Source organism: Trichosurus vulpecula, chromosome 7 (assembly GCF_011100635.1).
Source record: "Trichosurus vulpecula isolate mTriVul1 chromosome 7, mTriVul1.pri, whole genome shotgun sequence".
NCBI classification, from domain to species: domain Eukaryota; kingdom Metazoa; phylum Chordata; class Mammalia; order Diprotodontia; family Phalangeridae; genus Trichosurus; species Trichosurus vulpecula.
Window position 1 is genome coordinate 228,297,974 of NC_050579.1, and position 24,407 is coordinate 228,322,380.

Below are 24,407 nucleotides of genomic sequence, written 5' to 3' on the forward strand. Positions count from 1 at the left end.
ACTTCAGCCTCAGGAAGGCCTGGGTTCTAATCCTGCCTCTGACTCCTACTGGCTGTGTGACCCTTGGCAAGTTGCTTAACCTCTCTGTGTCCCAGGCAACTCTCACACTGAAACCCCAGGACAATGGCAGATGTGCTATTGGTAGAGGGAATTTCCTCTCCAGGGAGCTTACTACAGATATGTCTATATGATTTATTTTGCTATTCGTCCTAAATGAAAACTTTTCTATTTAATTTATGGTTCCTGGGTTTTGATAGTGAATTCCACTATCAAATTTTGGGTTTTGATAATGAATTCCATAATGATAATGAAATCCATGATTAGGACCACCCCCAAACAACACCTGGAGTTTAAAAGGGCATTATATAAGATCCATGATATAATAATTAACTTTGATATAATGATAAAAATATTTTAGTAGACATTCTTTACACAATGAAACTCTGTCTTTCCATTTCAAATATCCCATGTGGACCAGATTAAGCTGATCTACTCACTAGAGTCCCAAATGCTTTTCAATCAGTTAAACAGATCTGTGCCTAGCTGCCTGTAGCCTATCTTTGGAGGAAAATTGGGAGGTCTGAATCCTGCCCTTCACATGATTCCCCTCCCTCTTTTCTCCTCCCCAATCTGCCTTCTGAACGAGTGGCCCTGAGAGTTTTGGCTTTCCTCATATATCACCAGTACAGTCACGATTACTAAAAGGACGGCTTGTACATCTAGGTCTGAGTCAGATTGTTTGTTCTCTATTCTTTTTCAGAAAACCAGGAATTGAAAATCATGGCTGGGAAGCCCAAACTTCATTACTTCAATGGAAGAGGCAAAATGGAAACTGTGCGCTGGCTCTTGGCTGCTGCTGGTGTGGAGGTAGAGGTTTAATTTCTTACATTTGCTCTTTTTTCTTCAGATGAAGTGAATATTTACTAGTGGAGAAGTCACAGGGAGCTTACTAAATGACCCCCTCCACAAAAGGGGTCTAACCACTGTGATCATCATCTTTTTTTTTTTCTTTAAAAGTGAACTGAGTCAGGAACAAGTTGAAAGTCCCATTTGATAGTGAATTATTAAATACGATTTGATAGTGAAATATCAAATTATCATTTGATAATTAAGCGTTTACTAAGTTCTCCTTCTGAAAGTGGAAACAGAGCATAGTAGAAAGGTCACTGGACTTGGATTCAGCAGATTTGGGTCCAAGTTCTGGTGATACCACCAGCTAGCTATACACCTTTAGGCAAACCTCTTTACATCTCTGAGACTCATTTTCATCATTTGTAAAACAGAGGAGTTGGATTAGATTATCTCTGAGATCCTTTCTAGGTTTAATATTCTGTGATTCTGTGATCTTTGCCTATACTGTAGTAACTCTTAAAAAGTTTTCTATGCTTTGACACAAAGCATAGAATTTCTGATTAATTTCACCATTAGACTATTGTTGCTTACTGTTTTTATTAATTTAAAAGCCCAATATTTTTGAGAATTGAAAAATATCAAGAAACAGAGGATGTGTCAGTTTCTAAAGATATTTTAACAGTCTTCATTTTTGTGGACTTTAAAAAAAAATCAATCAGGATTGGGAAGATTTAGACTCATTATATATAAGGTCTTCCTAAAGTCTTTGCAAAGTTTCTAAAGTTTTAAACATTAATAATTTAGACTTATATGCTAGAAAACATGTGTAGTAATCTTTCAGGTGGTAATGAGTGATTTTTCTGCCTCCTCTCTTATACCCGTAAATCACTTCCCCACTGTGGGCTTCAGTTTCCTCTCATGCCAAATTAAATTTGATGAGATAATCTCCTATGTTTCTTCCAGCTTAGCCTGCCTCCTAGGATCTGAGGGCCTTCACTTCTGCTAATCATAGCACCCTGCTCTGTCACAGGACTGAAAATACAGCTGCTTTGTGGACAGATGTATAACGTGGTTACTGTAAACTTGAACAAACTTCTTTTTAAATATTGAAAAGTTCCTTCTTTTGTACCCACAGCCTAGATTAGGCATAAAACTCTGCAGAGGTTTTAAGAAGACCCCTGGGTAGATACACATATTAGGTTAATATGTAATGGGTGTATTATTGTTATTCTAAATGAATTAAAATTTAAAAATAGATGTATCATTACAGTGTATTAAAATTTAGGTCTTTTAATGTCTATGTTGGAAATATCAATAGATAGAACCCACATTAACAGAAGCTCTTTGGGTGAGTCCTCAAAAATATTACATTGAGAATGTAAAGGGGGATTCTGGGAATAAAAAGTTTGAGGCTGTTGGATGAGAGCATCATAGAATCATAGGTGTAGAGCTGGAAGCAACCTTGGAAGTCTTTTAATCCAAGATCCTCATTTTTGCAGAGAAGGAAACTGAAGCCCAGAGAAGTTAAATGACTTGCCCAAGGTCACCCAGCTAGTAAATATGTCCCTAAGGCAGTATTTGAACTCAGGTCTTTGTGACTCCTGCTCTTGTGCTCTACCCATGACACCACCTGGCTGTCTTAGGTGATCTCTAAGGTCCCTCTCAGGGTTAACATTTTATGATTCCATTGCTCTGATACCCTGCTGTGTCCTCTTTTCTAGTATGAAGAAGTGCTTTTCAGAACAGCTGAAGAATTTGAGAATTTAATTAAGGGTGAGTTCAAAGCCTTGCTGTTGTGCTGTACTGCTCCATGAAGGTCTGACTAACTACCATTGCCTTGCCTGAAAAGATACACAGAGATCCCTCAAAGCTCTAACATCCTCTGATCCTAGAGATGTGAAAAAGTATGTTATAATAGTAGCACAGACGGGGAGTTACACAGAACAGGACACAAGGGCGCTTCTCTGTGCCTCAGAGGGAGGGTTTGAATTTCAAAACAACCACATCAGGGAAAAGAAAATAAAGCCTTTTTCCTCCTGAAACAAAGGGCCCTTGCCTTCTATAAAGGAATGTGGTGGAAGTAAAGACTGGAAAGGTTAGGTAGCAGTTGGGTCATGTGATTCCATGAATTCCAGGAAAGAGCAGACAAATGGGAGATATTGGAGGGTTTTTGTAGAAATAACTTGATAACTGCTCTGTTTCCTTGCTGTTTCCTTGACTGTCAAATGGGGATGCTGATAATATAGTATGTGCCTCGTAAAGTTGTGAAGATCAAATGAAATATTTTAAAAAACACTTAGCCCAGTACCTGGAACATAGCAGGCACTTAATAAATGCTTATTTCCTTCTTTTTTCCCCCAGAAGTTGGCCCTCAAAACCTCCACCCCCTTAGCAAGTAAACCTTTTTCTTTTTAAGCAGAGTCCTAGCTCTGTATAAACTGTCTCTACTTAAGTCAGCTACTTGGTGTAGCAGATAGCCTGCTGAACTGGGAGTGGGGAGGACCAGAGTTCAAATATTGCCTCAAACCCTTGCTGTGTGACCTTTGTGCTGTGTGATCCTGAACAAGTCACTGAACTTTCAGTCTCAATTTCCTCATTGCTAAATGGTTCAGGGTTGTTGTGAGGATCAAATGAGAAAATCCATGCAATGCAAAGTTCTTTGTAAGCTTTAAAATATAAAAATGCTGTTGATCATTAACTGTGGGAACCCAGGAGTCAGGAAATAGGAATGTTGTGACATTGAGTAAGGAGAATGAGGGGAAGCTGACTCGACCTAGGTAAAGTAGGTGAATGGGCAACATGGCAGCCCTAGGCCTTCTAATGAGCCAAGTAAAAATTTCAGGGTTATACAGAGCTCTTTCTTTATAATAACATGTGCACTGCAAGTAGTATTAACCCCATTTTACAGAAGAGAAAACTAAGACTCAGAGAGGGTAAATTAATTCTCCAGGGCAACACAGCTAGTGAGTGGCAGAACCTGCATCCAAACCCAGGTCACCTGATTTTAAATCTAGTGCCCACCATACCATACTATACTACTGTGACCTAAAGAGTACCAGGAAGTTCCCATTTAGCCTCTGTTGCAGAGGAGCTCTCATGCCTGAAGTTCTTTGGGGCTAAATTTTAATCTGTTCAGGCGTAGTCTTATAAAACATGAGCACTCCTGGAAGTGACAATGTATGTATTAATTTGATGATACCATGATATAAATTCACTTTCATTCATTAAATAAGCATTGACTAAATGACCAGTATTTGAGGATCTCTGAGCTAAGTAGCTCAGGAAAATACAAGGATAAATAAAACAGAATCCTGCTCTCAAGAATTTTGCAATCAAGTTGAGGGGAAAATCTCTAAGATCCTTTATAGCTATGATCCTAGAATCCTAATTTTTTACCCCCAAATTGTACCTACACAAACATTAGAACATGACTGGGCATGTAAAAGCAGTAGAAAAGTACTGTGATATCAGAGGATTGGAGAAGATTGCACGGAGGAAGCCGTGTTTGAGTTGGATCTCCAAGATGGGTAGGATGCCAATAGAAGGAGATAATAGGGAAAGGCATTCCAGGAGTAAGGCACAGAATTCTGTGTATGCAGTGAATGGGATGCATAATTGTGAAGACTTCACAGAGTATGTCTAATGGAGTAGGAGAGGTTTTGGGATTTGGCTTTGTGATTTTGGAAGGTCAGGGCCTGGAACTGTGGGCATGCCCTTCCCCCTCTCTCTCAGATGTTAGAAGATAATGAACTTCCTGTGAGCTATCTGTTCTCTGCTCCAGGAAGGTCTCTCCTCCTCCCCACCCCATTTCTTCTCCTAGACTTTCAGATGCCACCCTGGCAGTTGAGTTCTCATAGGGAAAAGCCTGAATAGACCGGATCAACCTTGGTCCTCTGTGTAGTTTTCCCGCCTAGACTGTAAGCCCACCTCCCAGCCAATGGTGAGAAGGGATAGAGGTAGGTGGGAATCTTTTCATTAAAGAGTATAAATTAAGGCAGGTTCCCTTTTACCTCGCCTCCTCCATTATGGAGGTGTGCCCAAATCTTGCAAGGTTTGTAAAATAAATTTACTTCGTTTTTCCTAAGGATGTCTCTCCTATTATTTGAAAATCCTGTCCCATACAGCAGTTTGGCCAGAAATCTATGGTTAGCATAATGAAGAGTGTCAAATTCCTGGTAAGCTGCCCTTAAGTGAAGCAAAAACCAAATTAGAATGTTATTGGGAAATGTTTAAGAACATAAATAATGGTAATAGTAATGTTAATGTTAATTTGTGGTTTTCTAAGTCAATATGTAGCCCAAGTGATCCCTTTCTAGGTGGCATAGTGGATAGAGTACCAGCCCTGTAATCAGGCAGATCCTTCTTCCTAGGTTCAAATCTGGCCTCAGACACTTATTAGCTGTGTGATCCTGGGTAAGGCACAGGGTCAACCTTATTTGCCTCAGTTTCCTCTTCAGGAAAATGGGTCTGAGAAGGAAAATGCAAACCTTTCCAGTGTCTTTACTAAGAAAACCCTAAAAGGGGGCACAAAGATTTGGACATGACTGAAAAATGACTAAATAACAACAAATATGAAATGAGGTTGTAAAAGTCCAGTGGGTTTGGAATGGGGGTGGGGAAGGACGTTCTTTGGACTTTATTCAAGATGCAATAGGAACCAGTCGAAAGTCTTTTTTTGAGCAAGGATGGATAGCATGATCAGACCTGTGTGTCAGAAGGATTAATCCAGCAGTATGTTGGATAGAATGGCCAGGAGGTACCTGTTGGGAGGTAACTGCAAAAGAGGCAGAGGCTCATAGGAGTAGAGAAAGAAGGTTCCTGAAGTCATTAGTCTAGTCCTCTCATTTTACAGACGAGGAAACTGAGATTCAGGAAGTTAGCTGAGCTGACCAAGGTCACACAGGCACAAGTAGCAAAGCCAGGATTCTGGGAGAACCTAAGTCCTCTGGCTTAAAATCCAGTAGTCTTTACCCCATGCCACAGTGTCTCTTCTTGTAGGTGAAAAGTAATGAGGAAGTGAATATGGGGCATTGAGGTAACGGGGCAATGAGGCAGTGGGGAAGGGAAGGCTGGGACAGAATTGAGAGCACTTGATGACTGATTGGACATGTGAGATAGGGTGAGGGAGAAGTTAACAATGGCCCTGGAGTTGTGAGTGGGGAGTCCCTGAAAATGGTAGTGTCATTGGTAAGAATAAAGAAGTCAGGAACAGGGTCAGGTAGGGGTGTTGGGGGTTTTTTGGTTGGTGGAGGAGGTTGAGGAGATGGAAGATAATGAGTTATGTCTTAGATACATGGAATTTGAGGTGGTAGTGTTACCTCCAAGTAGAGATGTCCGATAGACAGCTGGAAAAGGGGAATATGAAACTTGTTAAAGAGGTCAGGACTAGAGATGTTCCCATTGGCACTCTGAGTAAGTCTGGGGCCCTGGGTCTGATAGATGGCCAGCCACAGACAGCACACCCCTTTCCAGCCATTTTCAAGCTATGCTGCCTGTACATTGGCCACACTCCTCATCCCCATCACACCAGAACTCACACTCTGAATCCTGGGCTCTGATAGGTATGTTTGGCCAATGGGACGCTTAAAAATCCTATTGTCATAAGCATATCTTTCCTGATTTCTATCTACCCTTTATGCACCATCTTTCCCCTTTGGAACTGTAGGCTTCCACCGGGCTGGGAATGTCTTTTTTTTTTATCCCTAGGGCTTATCATAGTGACCAGCATATACTTAAACGCTTAAAAACGGTTTCATGTAGATTTAGGAGTTACACATACAGAAGGGATAGCTGCAACTGTGTGAAAGGATAAAAAGCAGTGAGAGATGGTGTAGAGATTTAAGAGAGCCAAGCACAGACTCAGGGAGTGGGTTTTTGCAGTAGGACGTCATTTGGTGACCTTTAAGAGAGCAGTTTTAATAGTTTTGCTGGGCAGCAGCTAGGTGGTGCAGTGAGTAGAGTACTGGCCCTGGAGTCATGAGGACCTGAGTTCAAATGCTGCCTCAGACACTTGACTCATACTAGCTGTGTGACCTTGGGCAAGTCACTTAACCCTAATTGCCCTGCCAAAAAAAAAAAGAAGTTTTATTGGTAGTTTCTGCACCTGTAAGGACAAATGCAAATCACCTCCTCTCCCATCCCCCATTCTCACTTGAAAACACTGGCATATAACTGGTATGAAATGGTCTGTACTGGTATGCTTATGGTGTCCTTGGAGAATAGTAAATAGCCCAGTTTTCCCATTGCATGGGATAAATGAAGGGAATAGACCAATTAAAAATCAATCACTAAGCATTTACTTATGCCAAGTACTATTCTAAGATCTGGGGATATAAAAAAACCCGACAACAAATGAAGACAATGCCTTATATACTAATGGGGGAGACAACACAGATAGCAGAGGCGTGGTCAGGAAGGGGTATTTTGATTTGGAAGTTACTGGGGTGGTGAGTGGAGCCTTAGAGGAGGAGACTGATACAACCTTTCCAGTAACAATGGACTCATTGAATTGATTGTAGTTCCAACCGTAGAAAGCAGGCAGAGGCTACAAAGAGTATGAACCAGGGGCAAAGTAGCTACTGCCAAGAAACAGCTGGGAAAAAGTGAAGCACGGATGGGACCAGTGCAATACAGGAGACTCTCGAGGTACTTACCAATCTCGCAAAGGGCCCCAGATCAAGAGTTCTAGAGCTGAAAGGGTTAAGTCTTCAAGGCACCTCCTCTGGGCCACTGAACAAAGGCAGTTGGTCTGGCCAGAAAAAGGATGGGAAGAAAAAAGTGGTGGGATACAAGACTGGAAGGGGTATGGAGGTCATGAAAGAGTTTGAATTTTTTTTAGTCTTATGGTAATTATTTAATAGATTTTTAAAAAGACAATAAAAATCACAAGTTAACAAACGTTAGTAAGTAATCTAATTACAACAAAAGTCTCTAGAGAAATAAATCTGATTTGTTCCTATACAAGCACAGCATTGTCCTCTTATGGTACCAAAAAGACCAAGTTTTAAGTTCAGCAAATAAATTTTAGCTTAATGAAAATCATCTATTTCTAAATGTTTTACTTGTAAAACTTAAACAGAAAATAATCAGATTAAATCTTTTATTTGCTTACAAAACAGGCATCCAGTGAATCAAAGGTATAGGGAAGTTTGGTTTCATATGAGCCCCCAAATTATTTTTCAGGTATTTCCTTCTAGTTATTAGTCATTAAGTCCACAGATTTAAACATTAAGTCAGTACAAATACAAAATAAACACAATGTGTGTCAGCAAAGTTTTAAATGTCCACTTAATTTTTTTTATAAAAGGGGGGGAATGCAATTAAAAACTGATTAAAGGTTTAATCATCACTACCCACAGCAGAAATACTCTATTCTGTGGTACTAGCTTATCTCTGTAAAATCACAAATATGGATCCTGCCTTCATTTATGCAAAAATAAAGAGTCTATAGTGAAAAGTTTTGGTCATCTTGTTAAATAAACATCCTGAGGTTTGTCTGCTAACTGCTAAAAAAAGCCTGAAGAATTTCCAACATGTAGTTTACTTGTCATTTTCACATTTAAACGGAAGAGTAATAATGGGTTAGATACAAAAGCTACAGTCCAAAGAGGGAGTTATGGGAGTTTTTTTTTTTTTTTGCAAAGAAGTAACTTGATAATTGTCATCATTCCAAAAGACTAGTTAGGAAGGATGGATTGGAAAAGACAGAGATTGCATGTGTGGAGATCAAAGAAAAAAATATTGAAACAATCTAGATGGGAGCTGATGAGAACAAGGGTATGGCAGTAAAGCTGGAGAGGGGATGGATCCGTTTATCAACGAGCACTTATTAAGCATCTCTATGTACCAGCTACTATCTGAGGCAGTCAAAGATGAAATAAATGAAAGTCTTTTATCTCAGTGATGCTTGTATTCTTTAAAAGGAAGCAATATATAAAATGTAATAATTTACATAGCACTTTAAGGCCAGCAAAGCTCTTTATAAATTCAATCTTTACAACAACCCTGTAAACCCCATGCTATTATGATCCCTATTTTACAGATGGGGATGATGATGCTAATAGATTAAATGATTGGCACAGGGCCACATAGCTAGCCAATGTCTGAAATAGGAACTGAAATCAAGTCTCTCTAATTCCAAGCCCAGAACACTGTCTACTGTGCCACTTGTGTAAGTAAACACAGGGGAAGGGAATAAATATGTATTAAATAGGTCTTGTAAGCATCTTGGGCCTCAGTTTCCTCCACTGTAGAATGACAGAGTTTAAAATAGATGATCTTTAAGTTTCCTTCTGGTTCCAGCACGATGATCGCAGCTCCAATGAAGGAGAGTAAGCTACTGACTTGACTTTTCTTTATGTTTTTAGGTGGAAAACTAATGTATCAACAAGTGCCAATGGTTGAAATGGATGGAATGTACATGGTACAAACCAGAGCCATCCTGAGATATATAGCTGCAAAATACGACCTGTATGGGAAGGACCTGAAGGAGAGAGCATTGTACAGTAATCATTGCATGCTTTATAATAGAACATAGAAGCCACCTTTTTCATTTTAGGAGATTTCTTCTTAATAATTGAGACGGGCAACTGATTTGTCCTGAATCATATGGGCAGTAGAGTTCAAAGGCAAGACTTGAACCCAGGAAATTCTGACTCCAAGGCTTGCTGTTTATTCATTACAGCCTCTGTCTCTGAATGAAATTGTGTTGAACAGTTACCTTCTTTATTGTATAAAAGTAGTAATGCTCTTATCAGCATATTGTGAATACACAAAACTTTGCAATTTCCTTTCCCCATCTGAGATGCTCTTGGACTGAAGTTGGCTTTGTAGTGGGTATCTCTACCAGGTGAGAACAGCAAAGTAGTGGGAGGTCAAAGGAGAAAAAAATCTAACTTGGTAGTAGATAGCTGATTATATAGTATTGATATATATATATATATATATATATATATATATATATATATATATGTATGTATGTATATGTATTATTTAGCATCTCCTAAGTGCTGTGCATGTGCTATGCTCAAGGGTACAAAAAGGCAAAAACACAGTCTCTGCCCTCAAAGAGCTTATATTCTAATGGATGCCTTATGGAATACATTCCCACTAATATTTTAAGTCATAGCCCACCCACTAATACCTACATGACTTGCTCAGGAGAGAAGAAATTATAGCTTTGAATCTTAAAAGAAAAACCCAATAGTAACAATTTAAAAATAATTTTTATTGATTTGAAAAAGCATGAGCTCAAAAACAATAAATATCTTCACTACTTATTAACTCAGTGAAAGTGAAGGTGTCTTAAAATTAGTGTCTATGTTTCGTAACTCATCATAGAGGGGCTATGTTGTAAAATAGAAAGCAACCCACATTATCTTCCAATCATCGGCAAGCATTTATTAAGCACCTATTATGTGTTAGATGCTGTTCTAGGCTACGGGGTTACAAAAACAAAGAATTAAAATATTTTGAAACAATTTTTCTTCTCAAGGAGTTATGTCCTGGAGTCAGAAAGAACTGGATTCAACCCCAGGCTTGGACACCACCTTTTTGACTCTTGAAAGGTTATTTAACCTCTCAGTGCCTCCCTAAAATGATAAATGACAGGTGACTTGCCAATTTGTGTGGTTGAGGGAGTAACCCATGCTGATGAAATCATAGGTGAAGACAAAAACACAAAAACAAAACAACTCATGGTGAATTATGCTTTACAATGGTGATCACGAGATTATGAGCTCCTTAAAAGCAAGGGGCTGTCTTTTGCCTCTTTTTGTATATGCAGCATTTAACATAATCCCTGGCACATAGTAGGAGCTTAATAAATGTTGACTGATTGATTAGTTGTGTATGTTTGTCTAAACGGAGTGAAAATACCCTTTAAAACAGAAGTTGATATTTTTAAAACCCCGAATTAAGCTTTTTTCCATTCCAAAGAAGATCCTTGCTGCCAGTCGGTAGATGGACTATTTTTCATATCTGGGCCTTAACATATTTATGATTGATCGGGCAGCATTCTTATCCTGGGTTTTGTGACCTTCCTTATTTAAATATTTTGATAACTGTATTCCAATTTAATTGGTTTCCTTTCTAATTTTATGTATTTTTGTTTTATGCACTTAAAAATATTTTTCTGAGAAAGGATACATAGGCTTAATTTGATTGCTGATGGCATTCTTGACAAAGAGAAAAGGTTAAAAATCTCTGGATTAGAAGAAAAGCAGAAAGTGTTCAACATAATAGGATCACAGATGTAGAACTGAAAGCGTCCTTAGAAATCATCTAGCATTTTGCAGATGAGAAAATTGAGGTTGAAAGGAGTCAATTATCCTATTCCATTTAAATTGCTAGTGTTGATTGCTTTTCAAATGAATAGATCTATTTCAAGAGAGAGGCAATAATTTTAAACTAATTCCTTTTCTGTAGGTAGGTCTGTTCTTCAAGTTAGGACACGTATTCAAAGCTTCTCCAACAGGTCTTTGGGCAAGTCCCTGGTAGGAAGAATGTTATAGTTTTGGCCTGACCTAGTATTTTATTGGCAGGAGGAATTTCAGTAAGGAAACCCTTTCTAACGATACAAGTCAGTAACAACTATGACTTAGAGTGTTAGAGAGTAATTTTTAGTGACTTGTCTAGAGCTATACAGCAGAATGTGTCAAAGATGGGACCTGAACATTTGCACCTGAAACTAATTCTAAGGCTGGCTCCATAATGAGGGGCTCTTAACCTGGAGTCCATGAACTTGTTTTTTTGTTTTTTCATTTGATAACAGTACTTCAACATAATTGGTTTCCTTTGTAATTCTATGTGTTGTATTTTATGCATTCAAAACATTATTCTGAGAAAAGGTCCATAGGTTTAACCTGAGTTCCAAAGTGGCTTATGACATATAAAGGGCTAAGGATCCCTATACTTCTCCATGATGAATTTTAAAGTCTACACTATAGCTCATTAATAGCTATATCAATATATCAATTAATAGCTCATGTATGACATCTTTCATTGGCATGTCATAACAACACTTTATAGTTGTAATAGTATGTTTATCGACAAGATTAAGTAAGGAGTACACCAAGTGGTTTTTGAGGTCCCTTTAGTTCTAAATCTATAATCCTATGTTTTTAGAGCACAGGTTTGACTATATGTTTAAAAGAATAAAAAACTTCTGTATGGTGATGTTTCAACAATCCAGCTAGCAGCTGTTGTGGGGGTGAAAAACCAACACCAGCCCAACAACAAGAATGCTACCAGCATGCTGCAAAAGCACAGGTTCTTTTGATCTGCTTTAGTAAGGAAAGCAATGTTAAGGGGTTGACAAGCTTACTTGAATTCAGCATACAAATATCATTCATTTAGTTCAGGGGAAAAAACCAGCATCCTGAGCTTCAGAGCAAAACACAAACAAATTACAGACATCAACTGACAGACCAAATACAATTCAAATCCCAATACATAGTTACCAAGTTTAACAAAGTCCCAACATCCGGGTTTACAAGCTGGAGGGCTCTTAGCTACAGCTGCCCGGAGTTTCTGTGAGCCACCAAAAGTGAGAGCCCTGTGCAAATGGCTCTGTCTTCTTTTCTTAAAGCACTTCAGACGTCATCAAAGTCATCTGAATGACCAGAACTTAGGCTCCTATGATTGGCTCTGGAGTTAGCACCTCCACTCAGTTAGCCCACCTTGGGCCCCACCTTAGTTACCAATACACACCCACATAGGTTTTACACCTAATAGGGGTTTGGGCCTGGGGCTTAGCACCTAGTAAGACTCAATGAAATACACTGAATTACTCAAAGGAAACAAAAGCCAAACTCTTCAAGGGCACTGGTTGAACTAAGTGCTAAGGAGCCCATTTTACTTACCACAAAGATGCCTAAGGAGACATTTTCTCTGGTCCCCACTAACTCTCAAACCCCGACTCAAAAGAGTAACTATGTGCCAGAGGTACAGTAATACCGATGAATCTACAGGAAAAGAAAGGGAGATGCCCAACAAGGTGACAGCCTTATGAATGAACACTGGGCAACTCTAACCCTTAAGACATTCGCTAATCATCCTCTGTGAGCAATAAGCCACCATGCTCATAGGGCATACAATGCAATCCATGGGCTTGTGCCTTGGACCTGCCCAAGGACTCTCCTCCTGCTGCAGACGCTGAGCACACATCCCACCTCCACTGCCACTGCAACAGGCAGAAGGCGTTGATTCTGCCTAGCTATGTGAGGAGAAAGTGGGTTGGGGAAGGGAATCAGGCTTCCTTGTGCCTGTGGCAGTCCCTAAGGAACCTCAAGACCACAGAGACTGTGTAGAATACCCACTCCACCTACCCCAACCCCCCAAATGTGGTAGAAGCTGATGCAGTCCAGTTAGAGGAAGAAAGAACCATGGAAGGAACTTGGTCAAGGGGTCAAGGTGTTTGCAGCAGGTCTAAAGGAAAGGGGATTGAAATACACCTGAAAGAGCTATGTCCAACCTAGAAGTTACTTAGGCTTGGAACCAGGCCCTAGCCATGGAAAAGTGTATCCTTCAAGAGACTGAAGCAGATTTGTAGTACGGCCCTGGGAATATACCTAGTAACAAAGGGAGAGTTTCAAGAAGTGAGTAATGGGCTTTAATTTATTTCAGAAAGATGAAAATTTGAAACCCTAAAGCACAAGCAGATAAATCAACAGAGAAGATAAATTAGAAGGAAGGATGAGTACTAAAGTCTTCAAAAGATGACCAAGTTCTACAAATATTACAAGACAAAGAAAATGGGACCTTGCTCCAAAGTCTCCAGGGGTTCCCTAACTCTAGATAAAATACAAACTTTTCTGTTTTATAGTCCTAGCCATTCAAAACTGGAGTTAAGCTCCAGGATATGTCTTTCCAGGTTTATTCACCTTGACACACTCTACTTTCCAGCCTAATTTGCCTTCTTGCTGCTTCCAACTCAGTATTAAGGCTGCAGTCTCTCGGCCTTTGCAAAAGCACTCTGGTCCCCATGTCTGGAAAGCACTCCCTCTTTACTCTGCCTCTTAGAATTCCTAAATCCCTTCAAAGCTCAGCTCAAGGGCCACTTCCTACAAGAGACCTTTTTTCTCTTCCTCATTTTCCCCCTCACCCCAAATATTTTCTGTTTATTGTATATAAACTTTGCATTTATCTATATGTTTACATCTTATTTCCCACAATAGGATATGAATTCTTTGAACCAAAGGGCTGTTTCTATTTGTCTTTACTTCCCTAGCATAGAACCTGGAACACAGTGATTAGTAAATGCTTATTACATATACATAAAAGAGAACTTAATGAGTGTTTGTTGGCTATAGTGAATTGGAACCATTGCTCTGAGTGATAAAGTTGGTAGCATGGCAGGGGCCACGTTGAACCTCTTTCCCTGTAGGAACTGTCCCTACTTTCAAGGCCACTTCATTATTGCCACTCAATTAATAGAGTCTATTTTAATCTTTCTTTGCCCAGTTGACCATTTCCTGACTCATTCTAATACTGTATTATTTCTTAGGCATTAATTATGTTCTCTACATTTATTAAGTGCTGAAATTTACATCTTTTGAACTTTGTATTTCTGAACATTCCTGGGGAATAAGCATTTTTTAAAAAATCAAAAACCTAACAACTTTGGTTTTAGGTGGTGGGATACTTTATATGCCTTTTAGGGAGGAATAAAGTGAAGTGTGAAATAAAAGATGACAGGATCAGAGATTTAGAGCAGGAAGAGACCTTAGGAGTCTTCTAGTCCAAACACTTCTTTTTCCAGATGAGGAAATTGAGGCACAGAAAGATTAAATAACTCACCCAAGGTCAAACTGATAGTAAGTGATATATCTAGGATATATATTAGACCTGGAGTCAGGGTGGCTAGGTAGTGCAGTGTATAGAGTGCTGGCCCTGGAGTCAGGAAGGCTCATCTTCCTGAGTTCAAATATGATCTCAGACACTTACTAGCTGTGACCCTGGACAAGTCACTTCACCATCCTTGCCTCAGTTTCTTCATCTGTAAAGCTAGAGAAGGGAATGGCAAACCCACTCCAGTGTCTCTGCCAAGAAAACCCTAAATGCAGTCACAAAGAGTAGGACATAACTGAAATGACTGAACAACCACAACAATAACAGGAAGACCAGGTTCAAACCTTGTCCCTGACACAAATACTAACTGTGTGACCCTGGGCAAGTCATTCTCTGAACCTCAGTTTTCTCAGCTCTAAAATGGGGATGATAATGCCTGTAGCACGTGTTGAGAGGCTCAAATGAAATAATGTGGGTAAAGTGCTTTACAAATTTTAAAGCCTTTTCTCTCTATGTCAGTTATTCTTCAATGCTTCTTCAGTCATTTCCCCTAGTAATCATATTTTCATTTATGCCATTTTTCTTTTCCAGTATTGACATGTATGTGGAAGGGATGAGGGATCTGAATGATATGATTATATACTTCCCATTTTCTTTGCCTGAAGAAAAACAAAAGAATCTCAACTATATCCTGGAGAGAGCCACCGAGAGATTCTTCCCAGTGTATGAGAAGGTATGGAACAATGAGGCAGAGTGTGATCTGCCTGTGCGGTCACCGTAATACAGGCGCCTTCTCTACTTCATTCTGAGCAAATATGGGACAATGCAGAAACACTGGAGGCCCCATGGTACAGGAGGAAGACCACTGGCTCTGTGGACAGAGGATCTGAGTTCAGATCCTGCCTCTGATACTTGTTACTTGTGGAAATGTGGGCACATCACTCAGTAACCCTGGACCTCAGTTTCCTAAGCTTTACAAAGCAAGGCAGCAACATGTAGTGGATAGAGTTCTGACAGGAGATGCAACGAAGGGCACTTAATATTCATTTTTTATATTGAAAAATTATGTGGCCAGTCACGGTACTGATCTCCTTGAGTTCTTACACACCTTTTTAGACTGGTGAATGAGGGAAGGGCTGGTGGCAAAGCTAATGAGTTCTTTCCCAAAAATGGAATGTTTCTGAACCGCTATACTAAGTTGGTGCAATGCAATCCTTTTGGGACTAAGACTTAAGATATCCTTTAATACAGACACATTAATTACATCAGAAGCCCCAATGGCATCAGCCTTTCCACAAGCATTTATTAAAGAGGCAACTGCATACCAGGGACTGTGTTCAGCCCTGAGGACACAAAGGCAAAATGAAGTAAACCCTGCCCTCAAGGAGCGTATATTCTTGTACTTAAAAGTGTGTGTGTGTGTGTGTGTGTGTGTGTGTGTCTGTGTCTGTGTGTGTGTGTGTGTGTATGCATGAATGTGTGGGCATATGTATAGGCACAGAAATATGTACAATGTAATTTGGGGGGAAGATATTCCTAAATGGGGGGGGCAGTAAGTAAGGTCATGATGTAGGAGGTGATTCCTTTTGAAGGAAACTCGGGACTCCATGAAGGCTGAGGTAAAGAATGAATGCATTCTGGGAATGGGAGCCAAACTATGCAAAAAATGTAGTCAGGACATAGGACACCTTGTGTGAGGAATACGAAGAAGACCAGTTTGTCTGGACTCTAGACTGTGTGAATGGGAGTGATGTAAAATGAAGGCCACAAAGGTAGGTTGGAGTCAGGTTGGGAAAAGCTTTAAATCCTATAATGGCAGCATTTTACATTTATCAAGTACTTTATGCTTATCAAATAGTTTACAAGCGTTATTTTACTCGATCCTCACAACAATCCTGTTTGGGGGGCAATGCAAGTATCATGCCCATTTTACGGGTGATGGAATGGAGTCTCAGAGAAGTGCAGTGACTTACCCAAGGTCACATGGTAAGGTGCAAAGCTAGAAGCAGAATCAAGGTCTTTCTGATTCCCAGTTGAGGATTTCATCCACAAGACATCTGTAGTAAGTTATTAGACTGTGAGTTTACAGATCATGGTTTTACTGGAACGTGGGAGGCAACAAAATATAACACTAGATCTGAGATCTGAAATCTTGGTTCCAATTCTAGCTCTGCCATTTTCTACCTGTGTGCTTTTGGCAAATCACTTTGACCTCAGTGGGCTCCTTTTCTTCACCTGGAAAATAAAGGGGTTGGACTAGGGGAGCTCCAGGTTGCCTGCACAAGTAAATTCTATATATAAATCTGGGCGGCAATGAAGTGAATGTTTTGCACAACTGTTCATTGTGCATTATGTTTGTCTATGCATGTTGTAGTAGCTTCCTCCTGGTATGTTTCAACCTCCTTGATGACAGAGGTCAGATTATTTTTTGCCTCTTTATTCCTGTCACCTTGCCCAAGGCTGCGCATCGTTGCTGTTGTTCAGTACTCTTCTGTTGCGTCTGACTCTTCTTGACCCCATTTGGGATTTTCTCAGCAGTTACTAGAGTAGTTTTGTCATTTCCTTCTTCAGCTCATATTACAGATGAGGAAACTGAGTCAAACAGAGTTAAGTGACTTGCTGAGGGTCATACAGCTAGTTGAGGTCTGAGGTTGGATTTGAATTCCAGAAGATGAGTCTTCCTCACTCCAGGCCTGGCAGTCTATTCACTGTGCCATGTAGGTGCCATGCATGTAAGAAGTATTTAATAAATGTGTGTTGATTTGTTGAATAATGTCTGAAACAGAAAAATCTGTTGTAGCAGACTTGTTATACAAATTGTTTTGTTGTTACACAATTTGCCTAGATCTCTGTCACAGTGGAGAAGAAATTTATCCACCAGTCTGTCAGATTCAATTTGTAGTGACAGATAATTCACAAACTCCATCATAGTTTGAGAAAATCTATTTAAAAATATTTGGGGTTTTGATCCTTGGTGAAAAAAAATAAGGCGTTATGTTAAGAAAATTTTAGAAACAGCACTTTCTCAATAACCCACAATTTTTGAAGGCAGATTGTCAGTACAACATGAGAATATATTTGAAAGATGATCCCATTGGGCCCCTAATTTGGGTAAGGGAAAATGACAAAAAAGGAATCGGATTTTGCTGTAACCTGGGTCTAGGATATGTCATCTGTTTCATTCACTGCCATAGCTAGAAGAGACCTTAGCTTGTCCTTGGGATTTATAAATTTTATTTTCAAATTCTGGTAACTTTCCTTAAGCTTAAGGATATTTCTTTTTGGTTGAAATATTTCCCTTCTCCCTCCTTCTTGCCTTCCACCGTACCACCCCTCCCCCCCACTCTAAGATTAGTTGTCTTTTTCCTCCACTGAGATTCCCTTTTGTGGCTAACTTGGTGTCTCGTGTAGGAGCCTGTGGATTATTGCCTGCAAGGGTAGTGACTGCTGTTAAATAGTCCTGCTTAGGGGCGTGTGTTACTGATTACACAGTTGTTGAATCAAACGTGGCCCTGAAATCATTGCTATTGCCTGCCTTATTGTATGTTATTGCTTGTGTGTGTCTATCTGCGCTTCTTGGTTATCCTTACCTCACAAGACTACATATGTTTTTTGTCTCCATTTTCACTACTGCTTTGTGGAATACATTCTAAAACAGAATTTGAGCCAAATGGAAGTCAAGACTTTAGGCATTTGGTGTGCAGTGATGCCATGAGAAACTCACTGAGGATTTTTAATTCTACCAATAATAATAGCTAACGTTTATATGACACTTACTATGTGCCAGGAGCTGTGCTAAGGACTTTACAAATATTCTCTCATTTGGTCCTCCCAACAACCCTTCTTAGATAGTCTGAAAATATAATGGGCAGAAATTGGTTGAGTGGACAAACTGAAATGTCTGATCAAGCTTGAAAAAGATATGAGAGTGAAGAAGTTTAGACCTTTTCGCACAGCAAGGGTGCCTCAGGCCTAAAGTTTCTCAGGAAGCGGCCGGCGGGGAAATCCATGTGGGAGACAGGCGGGGAGAAAGCTGGGCGCCCGAAACCGGCGGAGATCCCCAGGACTCCCAACACAGGACGGCAGTCTGTGGGAGCGACGAGAGGCAGCGCAATGCCACCGGCCATGAAAACACCCACTCCTGACGCTTGCAAAACCCAGGAACTCGGCTTCTTGAACTTCCGGAAGACTCAATGGCCAGGTAAAAGGCTCTAATCCCTCCCCCCCTCACCCAGAGAATTCCTCGGGAAAAAAAAAAAAGAGAACTGAAACAGAAGAGAAAGTAGTGGTGCCTCACAGGACAAATACTAGAAGCTCATTAGTCCCAGAGGGGCAGAGTCGGCAGGGGTCAACACCGGGAGCCCAGACGTAATCTTGCTCCCCCAGGGGAAGTGCCAGTCATCAGCTCAAACAACAAACAGCTGACACCATTGCTGAAAAGCAAGTGCTGGAGAGCACCCATAGGGAGTGAGACGCCAGGGAGCCAGACCCCTCCCCCACGCCTCAGGAAACTGAAGGTTATAATTCTAGACTCACAAGCCCCAGAATAAGAAAGCTGGGACAGAGAGCCCAAAGCTAGAAATTCGGGGTAAAGCCAGCAAAAGGCAAACCAACATGAAGAAGAACACAAAAAAACCGAGGACAATAGATTCTTTTTATGGAGACAGGCAGGATCAAAATATCAATACGGAAGAGGACGGCAATGACACTATAGACGTGTCTGATACCTCAAAAAGTAATATGAACTGGTCTCCAGCCCAAAAAGCATGGCTGGAAGAGCTAAAGGAGGATTTTAAAAACCAAATTAGGGAGCTAAAAGAAGACGAAATCAAGTCCCTAAAGAATAAGATTCGTGAAATGGCTACGGAGATACAGAATCTAAAGAGAGAAAAAGAGATTTTGATTATGTTAAATTGAAAGGGTTTTGTACAAAAAAAGCCAATGCAACAAGAATTAGGAGGGAAGCAGAAAATTGGGAGAAAATCTTTGCAACTAGTTTCTCTGATAAAGGCCTCATTTCTAAAATATACAGGGAACTGAGCCAAATATATAGGAATACAAGCCATTCCCCAATTGAGAAATGGTCAAAGGATATGAACAGGCAGTTTTCAGAGGAAGAAATTAAAGCTATCTATAGGCATATGAAAAAATGCTCTGGATCACTACTGATTAGAGAAATGCAAATCAAAACAACTCTTAGATACCACATCTCTCCTGTCAGATTGGCTAAAATAACAAAACAAGAGGATGACAAATGCTGGAGAGGATGTGGGAAAATTGGAACATTGCTACATTGCTGGTGGAGTTGTGAGCTGATCCAGCCATTTTGGAGAGCAATTTGGAACTATGCCCAAAGGGCTATAAAAATGTTCATACCCTTTGACCCAGCAATACCACTTCTAGGGTTGTATCCCAAAGAAATCACACAAGCAGGAAAAGGACCCATATGTACAAGGATATTTATAGCGGCTCTTTTTGTGGTAGCCAAGAAATGGAAATCAAAGATATGCCCATCAATTGGGGAATGGCTGAACAAGCTGTGGTATATGAAAGTAATGGAATACTATTGTGCCATAAGAAATGGGGATGATACGGACTTCGTAACAATCTGGAAAAACCTACACGATATAATGCTGAGTGAGCGGAGCAGAGCCAGGAGAACATTGTACACAACCACAGATATATGGATTCTGTGAGGACCAACCCTGACATACTTCGCTCTTCTCAGCAACGTAAGGTGCAAGGACAACTCCAGGGGACTCATGATGGAGAATGCTATCTTCATCCAGAGAAAGAACTATGAAGTTTGAATGCAGATTGAGGCACACTTCACGCTCGCCTTTTTTCTTCTCTTTTGTTTTTGTTTTTGGGTTTGTTTTTTTTTGGTTCTGTCTCTTCTTTCTCATGATTCACCCCATTGGTCATAATTCTTTTCCACAACTTGACTAGTGTATAAATTAATTCAATGCGAAGTTATACATGGTAGTTATATGAGATTCCATGCTGTCTTGGGGAGGGAGGGGGGAAGGAGGGGAGAAAATCTGGATCTCAAAATTATGTAGAACCGTGTGTTGTAAACTAAAAATAAAAAAAAATTAATAAAAAAAAATAGGAAAAAAAAAAGTTACTCAGGAAAGCTAGTAAATACCACAGCCAAGAAAGGAATCCAGGTTTTCTAACTTCTGGCGCACATCCTTTTTCTTTTTTAAATTTTCTTTTGTAATACAGTGTCTCTCTCCCTCTCTCATTTGGAGTAATCCAGAGTGAAGAATAAGGTTTCGATGGTTGGAAAGGAATTATTTTGCTTACAAGAGAGAGTGTGCCAGGCTATACTTTTTTTATTTTAAACTTAACTTTCAAGAAACATAAAAATCTGGATATACAAAGAAAGATTATACAAGAAGCAGTAACCTTTTATAAGGTACCTGTACCAGGACTGCAATAGCCACTTGGTTTGTTTACGTGCCTCCATTCTAGTTCATCTAACACTTAGCTGTAAAAATAATCTTCCTTAAGTGTTAGTCTAACCTTGTCCTTCTTCTATTCAAAAAACTCCAATAGCTCCTTTTTACTTCCAGGATCAAATATAAAAATCCTCTAATTCCCTTTCACAACCTTACTCCTTCCTACTTTACCTATCTTCTTACACTTTGCTTCTCCTCCACTTCCGCCCCAATTCCTCAACAACACCGGCCTCCTTGCTGTTCTGAACAGGAGACTCACCATCTCCTGACTGGAGAATTTTCACTGGCTGCCTCCCATGTCTGACACTGTCTCCACCCTCATCTCTACCTCCTCGCTTCCTCCAAGTCTCAGCTAAAGTCCCTTTTGCAAACATCTTTTTCCAGTTCTCCTTAACTTTAGTGTCTTCCTTCTGAGACAACTCTGAAGTTACCCTGTCTATAGCTTGTTTGCACCTAGTTGTTTATATGTTGTCTCTTCCACTAGACCAACATCCTTGACAGAGGGACCTTTTTTTTGCCTTGCTTTATACGCCCACCACTTAGCACAGACCCCAGTACACAGGTGTTTAATAAATGCTTCTTTCCTGTGTAACTAAGAAGGTAGAAACACAATTGCTCTCTATCTCCTTCAACTCTTTGGGTTTTTTCTGTTTGTTTTGGCTCTTTCCATGATCATACAAGTAATGTACCCAATATTGCCATACCTTCTTTCCCTTCTCTCCTTGTCACTGATCCTACAGGCATTAAAAGACCATGGGAAAAATTACCTTGTTGGCAACCGGCTGAGCTGGGCAGATGTACAGCTGATTGAAGTCGTCCTAATGGTTGAAGAACTCAAGCCTGGCGTTCTCTCTGCATTCCCTAAGCTTCAGGTAACTCCATTAAAAGTAGTCACCATTTATCTTGTACATACCTATTGCTTTATATGTTGTCTTCCCCTTTAGATGTAAGCTCCTTGAGGGCAGGGACGGTGTTTCTTTTTTCTTTTCATCACCAGAGTTTAGCGTAATGCTAGAACACAATGAATGATTAATACATGCTTGCTAATTCCTTAACTTAAAGATCTGAGTCCTTTCTCTACTGACCCTAACTCTGTTTATCTCCCAAAGCTTCCTTCATAGATGGTCTCCATGAGCTGCTCTCACCCAAAACAGTCACCAACTGTTGCTCACCCTTCTGGTGAGGAGTCTTAATGAATTTTGCTCAATGTGTTTTCAGATGGTGGTCAGACAGCCCAGAGCCAGGCCCAAACTCAAAGTCTTTCCAGCTTGGTGGGACCACTTCAAATTTTCATTTTACTAGTATAGCTTTTGAGAATTATTGGTCCCCTACACACTACTTTAAGTAAACAGAGGAGGATTTTAATGGAAGACATGCTAGAACAAGGCCCTAAATTGGATAAATTCCTCAATTTATTCACTAACAAACAATTGTTATCGCCTATTATGCACAAAACACTGTGCTAGTTTCTGGGAGTAGAGGGAGGGAAATATACAAATGAATGTCATCATCTTTGCCCTCCATGGGTTTACAATCTATCAAATTTTGCTAAAGCTTTCCTTTTTGATTTCCTATGTAGCTGTTTTTATTGTGGGCAGGGGTGGTCTGAGGCCACCATTCATTGGTGTAGGGAAATCCTGTTGGGTAAACTCAACCCATCAGTGAAAATCAACACTAATTCTGTACCTTAAAGTCAAAGAAGAGTGCCTGGGAGTGATAAGAGGTTAAGTGACTTCCTGAGTCACACAACCAGTATGTGTTACAGGCAAGAGGTGTACCTGTCTTCTTAGGGTATGGAGGCTAACTGATGCTCCAACCATTACCTCAAGTTGCCACTGCCAGTTTGGCTCTTAACAAGTCTATACAAATAATTAAGGAAAAAAACCTATGTGGGAAAAGAGAAGGATGTTCCTTCATATATTATATATTATTATATATATTTCACATATATATATTATTATATATATTATATAACTGGAAAGTGGGCCGTATACATTTGCAAAGCAGGGAGTTCCTGAGGACTTTCAAAAGTCACTGCCCACGGGGGAAAATGCTTGCCGTAGCATTATCCCAAGATGAAATAGTTTCTAAAGGGTTTTGCCAAGAGTACCCCTGGGGCCCTCCTCCAAAGTACAAGGCTAATTGTTTCATTTACATGGGAGGTAATTTTTTTTTTCATTTTAGGAGTTCAAAGCTAGAGTCAGCAAGCTCCCCAGGATTCAGAAATTCCTTCAGCCTGGTAGTCCAAGAAAGCCACCAGTGGATGATGCAAGTTTTGAAGTTTCAAGGAAGATATACAAGATTGATAAAAACTTGCTTTTTAAACACATGAGCTGAATATTCAGAAGTAAAAAGTTCTAAAGAACACAATTAACATTGTAGTTTCCATCTGTAGTCATGCCCACAGAAATACCATCTCCTGTACTCATGTGCTCCTGTGACATTCCTAGGTCCAATAACTGGCCAATACGATGCCTCCCTATAGAACTTATTGTAAATCAGAAAGCCTAATCTTCATATTGCTTATTATAAAACTTCATTTAATTAGAACCTTGCCTTACTCAGGGTTGTAGAATCATAGATTATGTTCTCATTTTTATTTCAAACTTAATAAACAGCTAAATTTAGAGCTGAGGAGACCTTAGAGGTTGTTGAGTGTCATTCCCTCCTTTTAGTCCCCTTCCCACCTCCTCTCAGTGCTTTTTACTGGAACAGTAATTAAAGCCCAGAATAGTTAAGTGAAGTATTCCAAGATCACACAAATAGCAAGTGATAGAAAAGGTATTCAAGCTGAGGTCAACTATAAAATGTGGATACTAATAACATTCACCTCCCAGGATTGTTGTGATGATCAAATGAGACAATATTTGGAAAGTGCTTAGCATGCTACCTTGCACATAGTAGGTGCTCGTGAAATGCCTGTTCCCTTTCCTGACACCCCCTCTTCCAAATTCAACACTAGTTCTGCTGTTATGCTACCTCCCCTCCAATCAATCCAAAAATTTTTCTGCATTTTACTTTTGGGAGAAAGTTATAAATCATGAGTAAATTAGATGATAATAAAGTTTATTTTAAGAAATTACTACATGACACATTAAGTTCAGTATAGATTCAAACCTTTTACACCTATCCTGATGCTCTTAAGGATCCTCAAGAAAAGAAGACATATTCAGTTATATGCACTCCACAGGATTTAGGCAGGAAAGTAGTTGGATAATATCTTTGAGAGATTTTCAGTTTCAAAAAATGGTTAACTTTCACTTAACTAGAAATTTCAATTAAAGAAAATGCTTTTTCTCTTTC

The 24,407-nt window shown here is 39.8% G+C and overlaps 1 protein-coding gene across 1 annotated transcript; it reads left to right on the top strand.

Moving 5' to 3' along the window:
- Positions 1-621: 621 nt before the first annotated feature.
- LOC118856666 (glutathione S-transferase-like) lies at positions 622-24,407 on the top strand. Its single transcript, XM_036767082.1, has 6 exons — positions 622-867; positions 2,574-2,625; positions 9,219-9,351; positions 15,232-15,373; positions 21,845-21,976; positions 23,289-24,407. Exons 1-6 carry the CDS (start codon positions 781-783, stop codon positions 23,439-23,441), a joined length of 699 nt encoding a protein of 232 aa, XP_036622977.1. The 5' UTR covers positions 622-780; the 3' UTR covers positions 23,442-24,407.

Excerpts from the sequence above, each read along its gene's own strand:
- LOC118856666 (XM_036767082.1), top strand. The coding sequence starts at position 781 with ATGGCTGGGAAGCCCAAACTTCATTACTTCAATGGAAGAGGCAAAATG. Across the intron at positions 2,626-9,218 it reads ATTTGAGAATTTAATTAAGG|GTGGAAAACTAATGTATCAA; the intron begins GTGAGTTCAAAG and ends TTATGTTTTTAG. Across the intron at positions 9,352-15,231 it reads GACCTGAAGGAGAGAGCATT|TATTGACATGTATGTGGAAG; the intron begins GTACAGTAATCA and ends TTTCTTTTCCAG.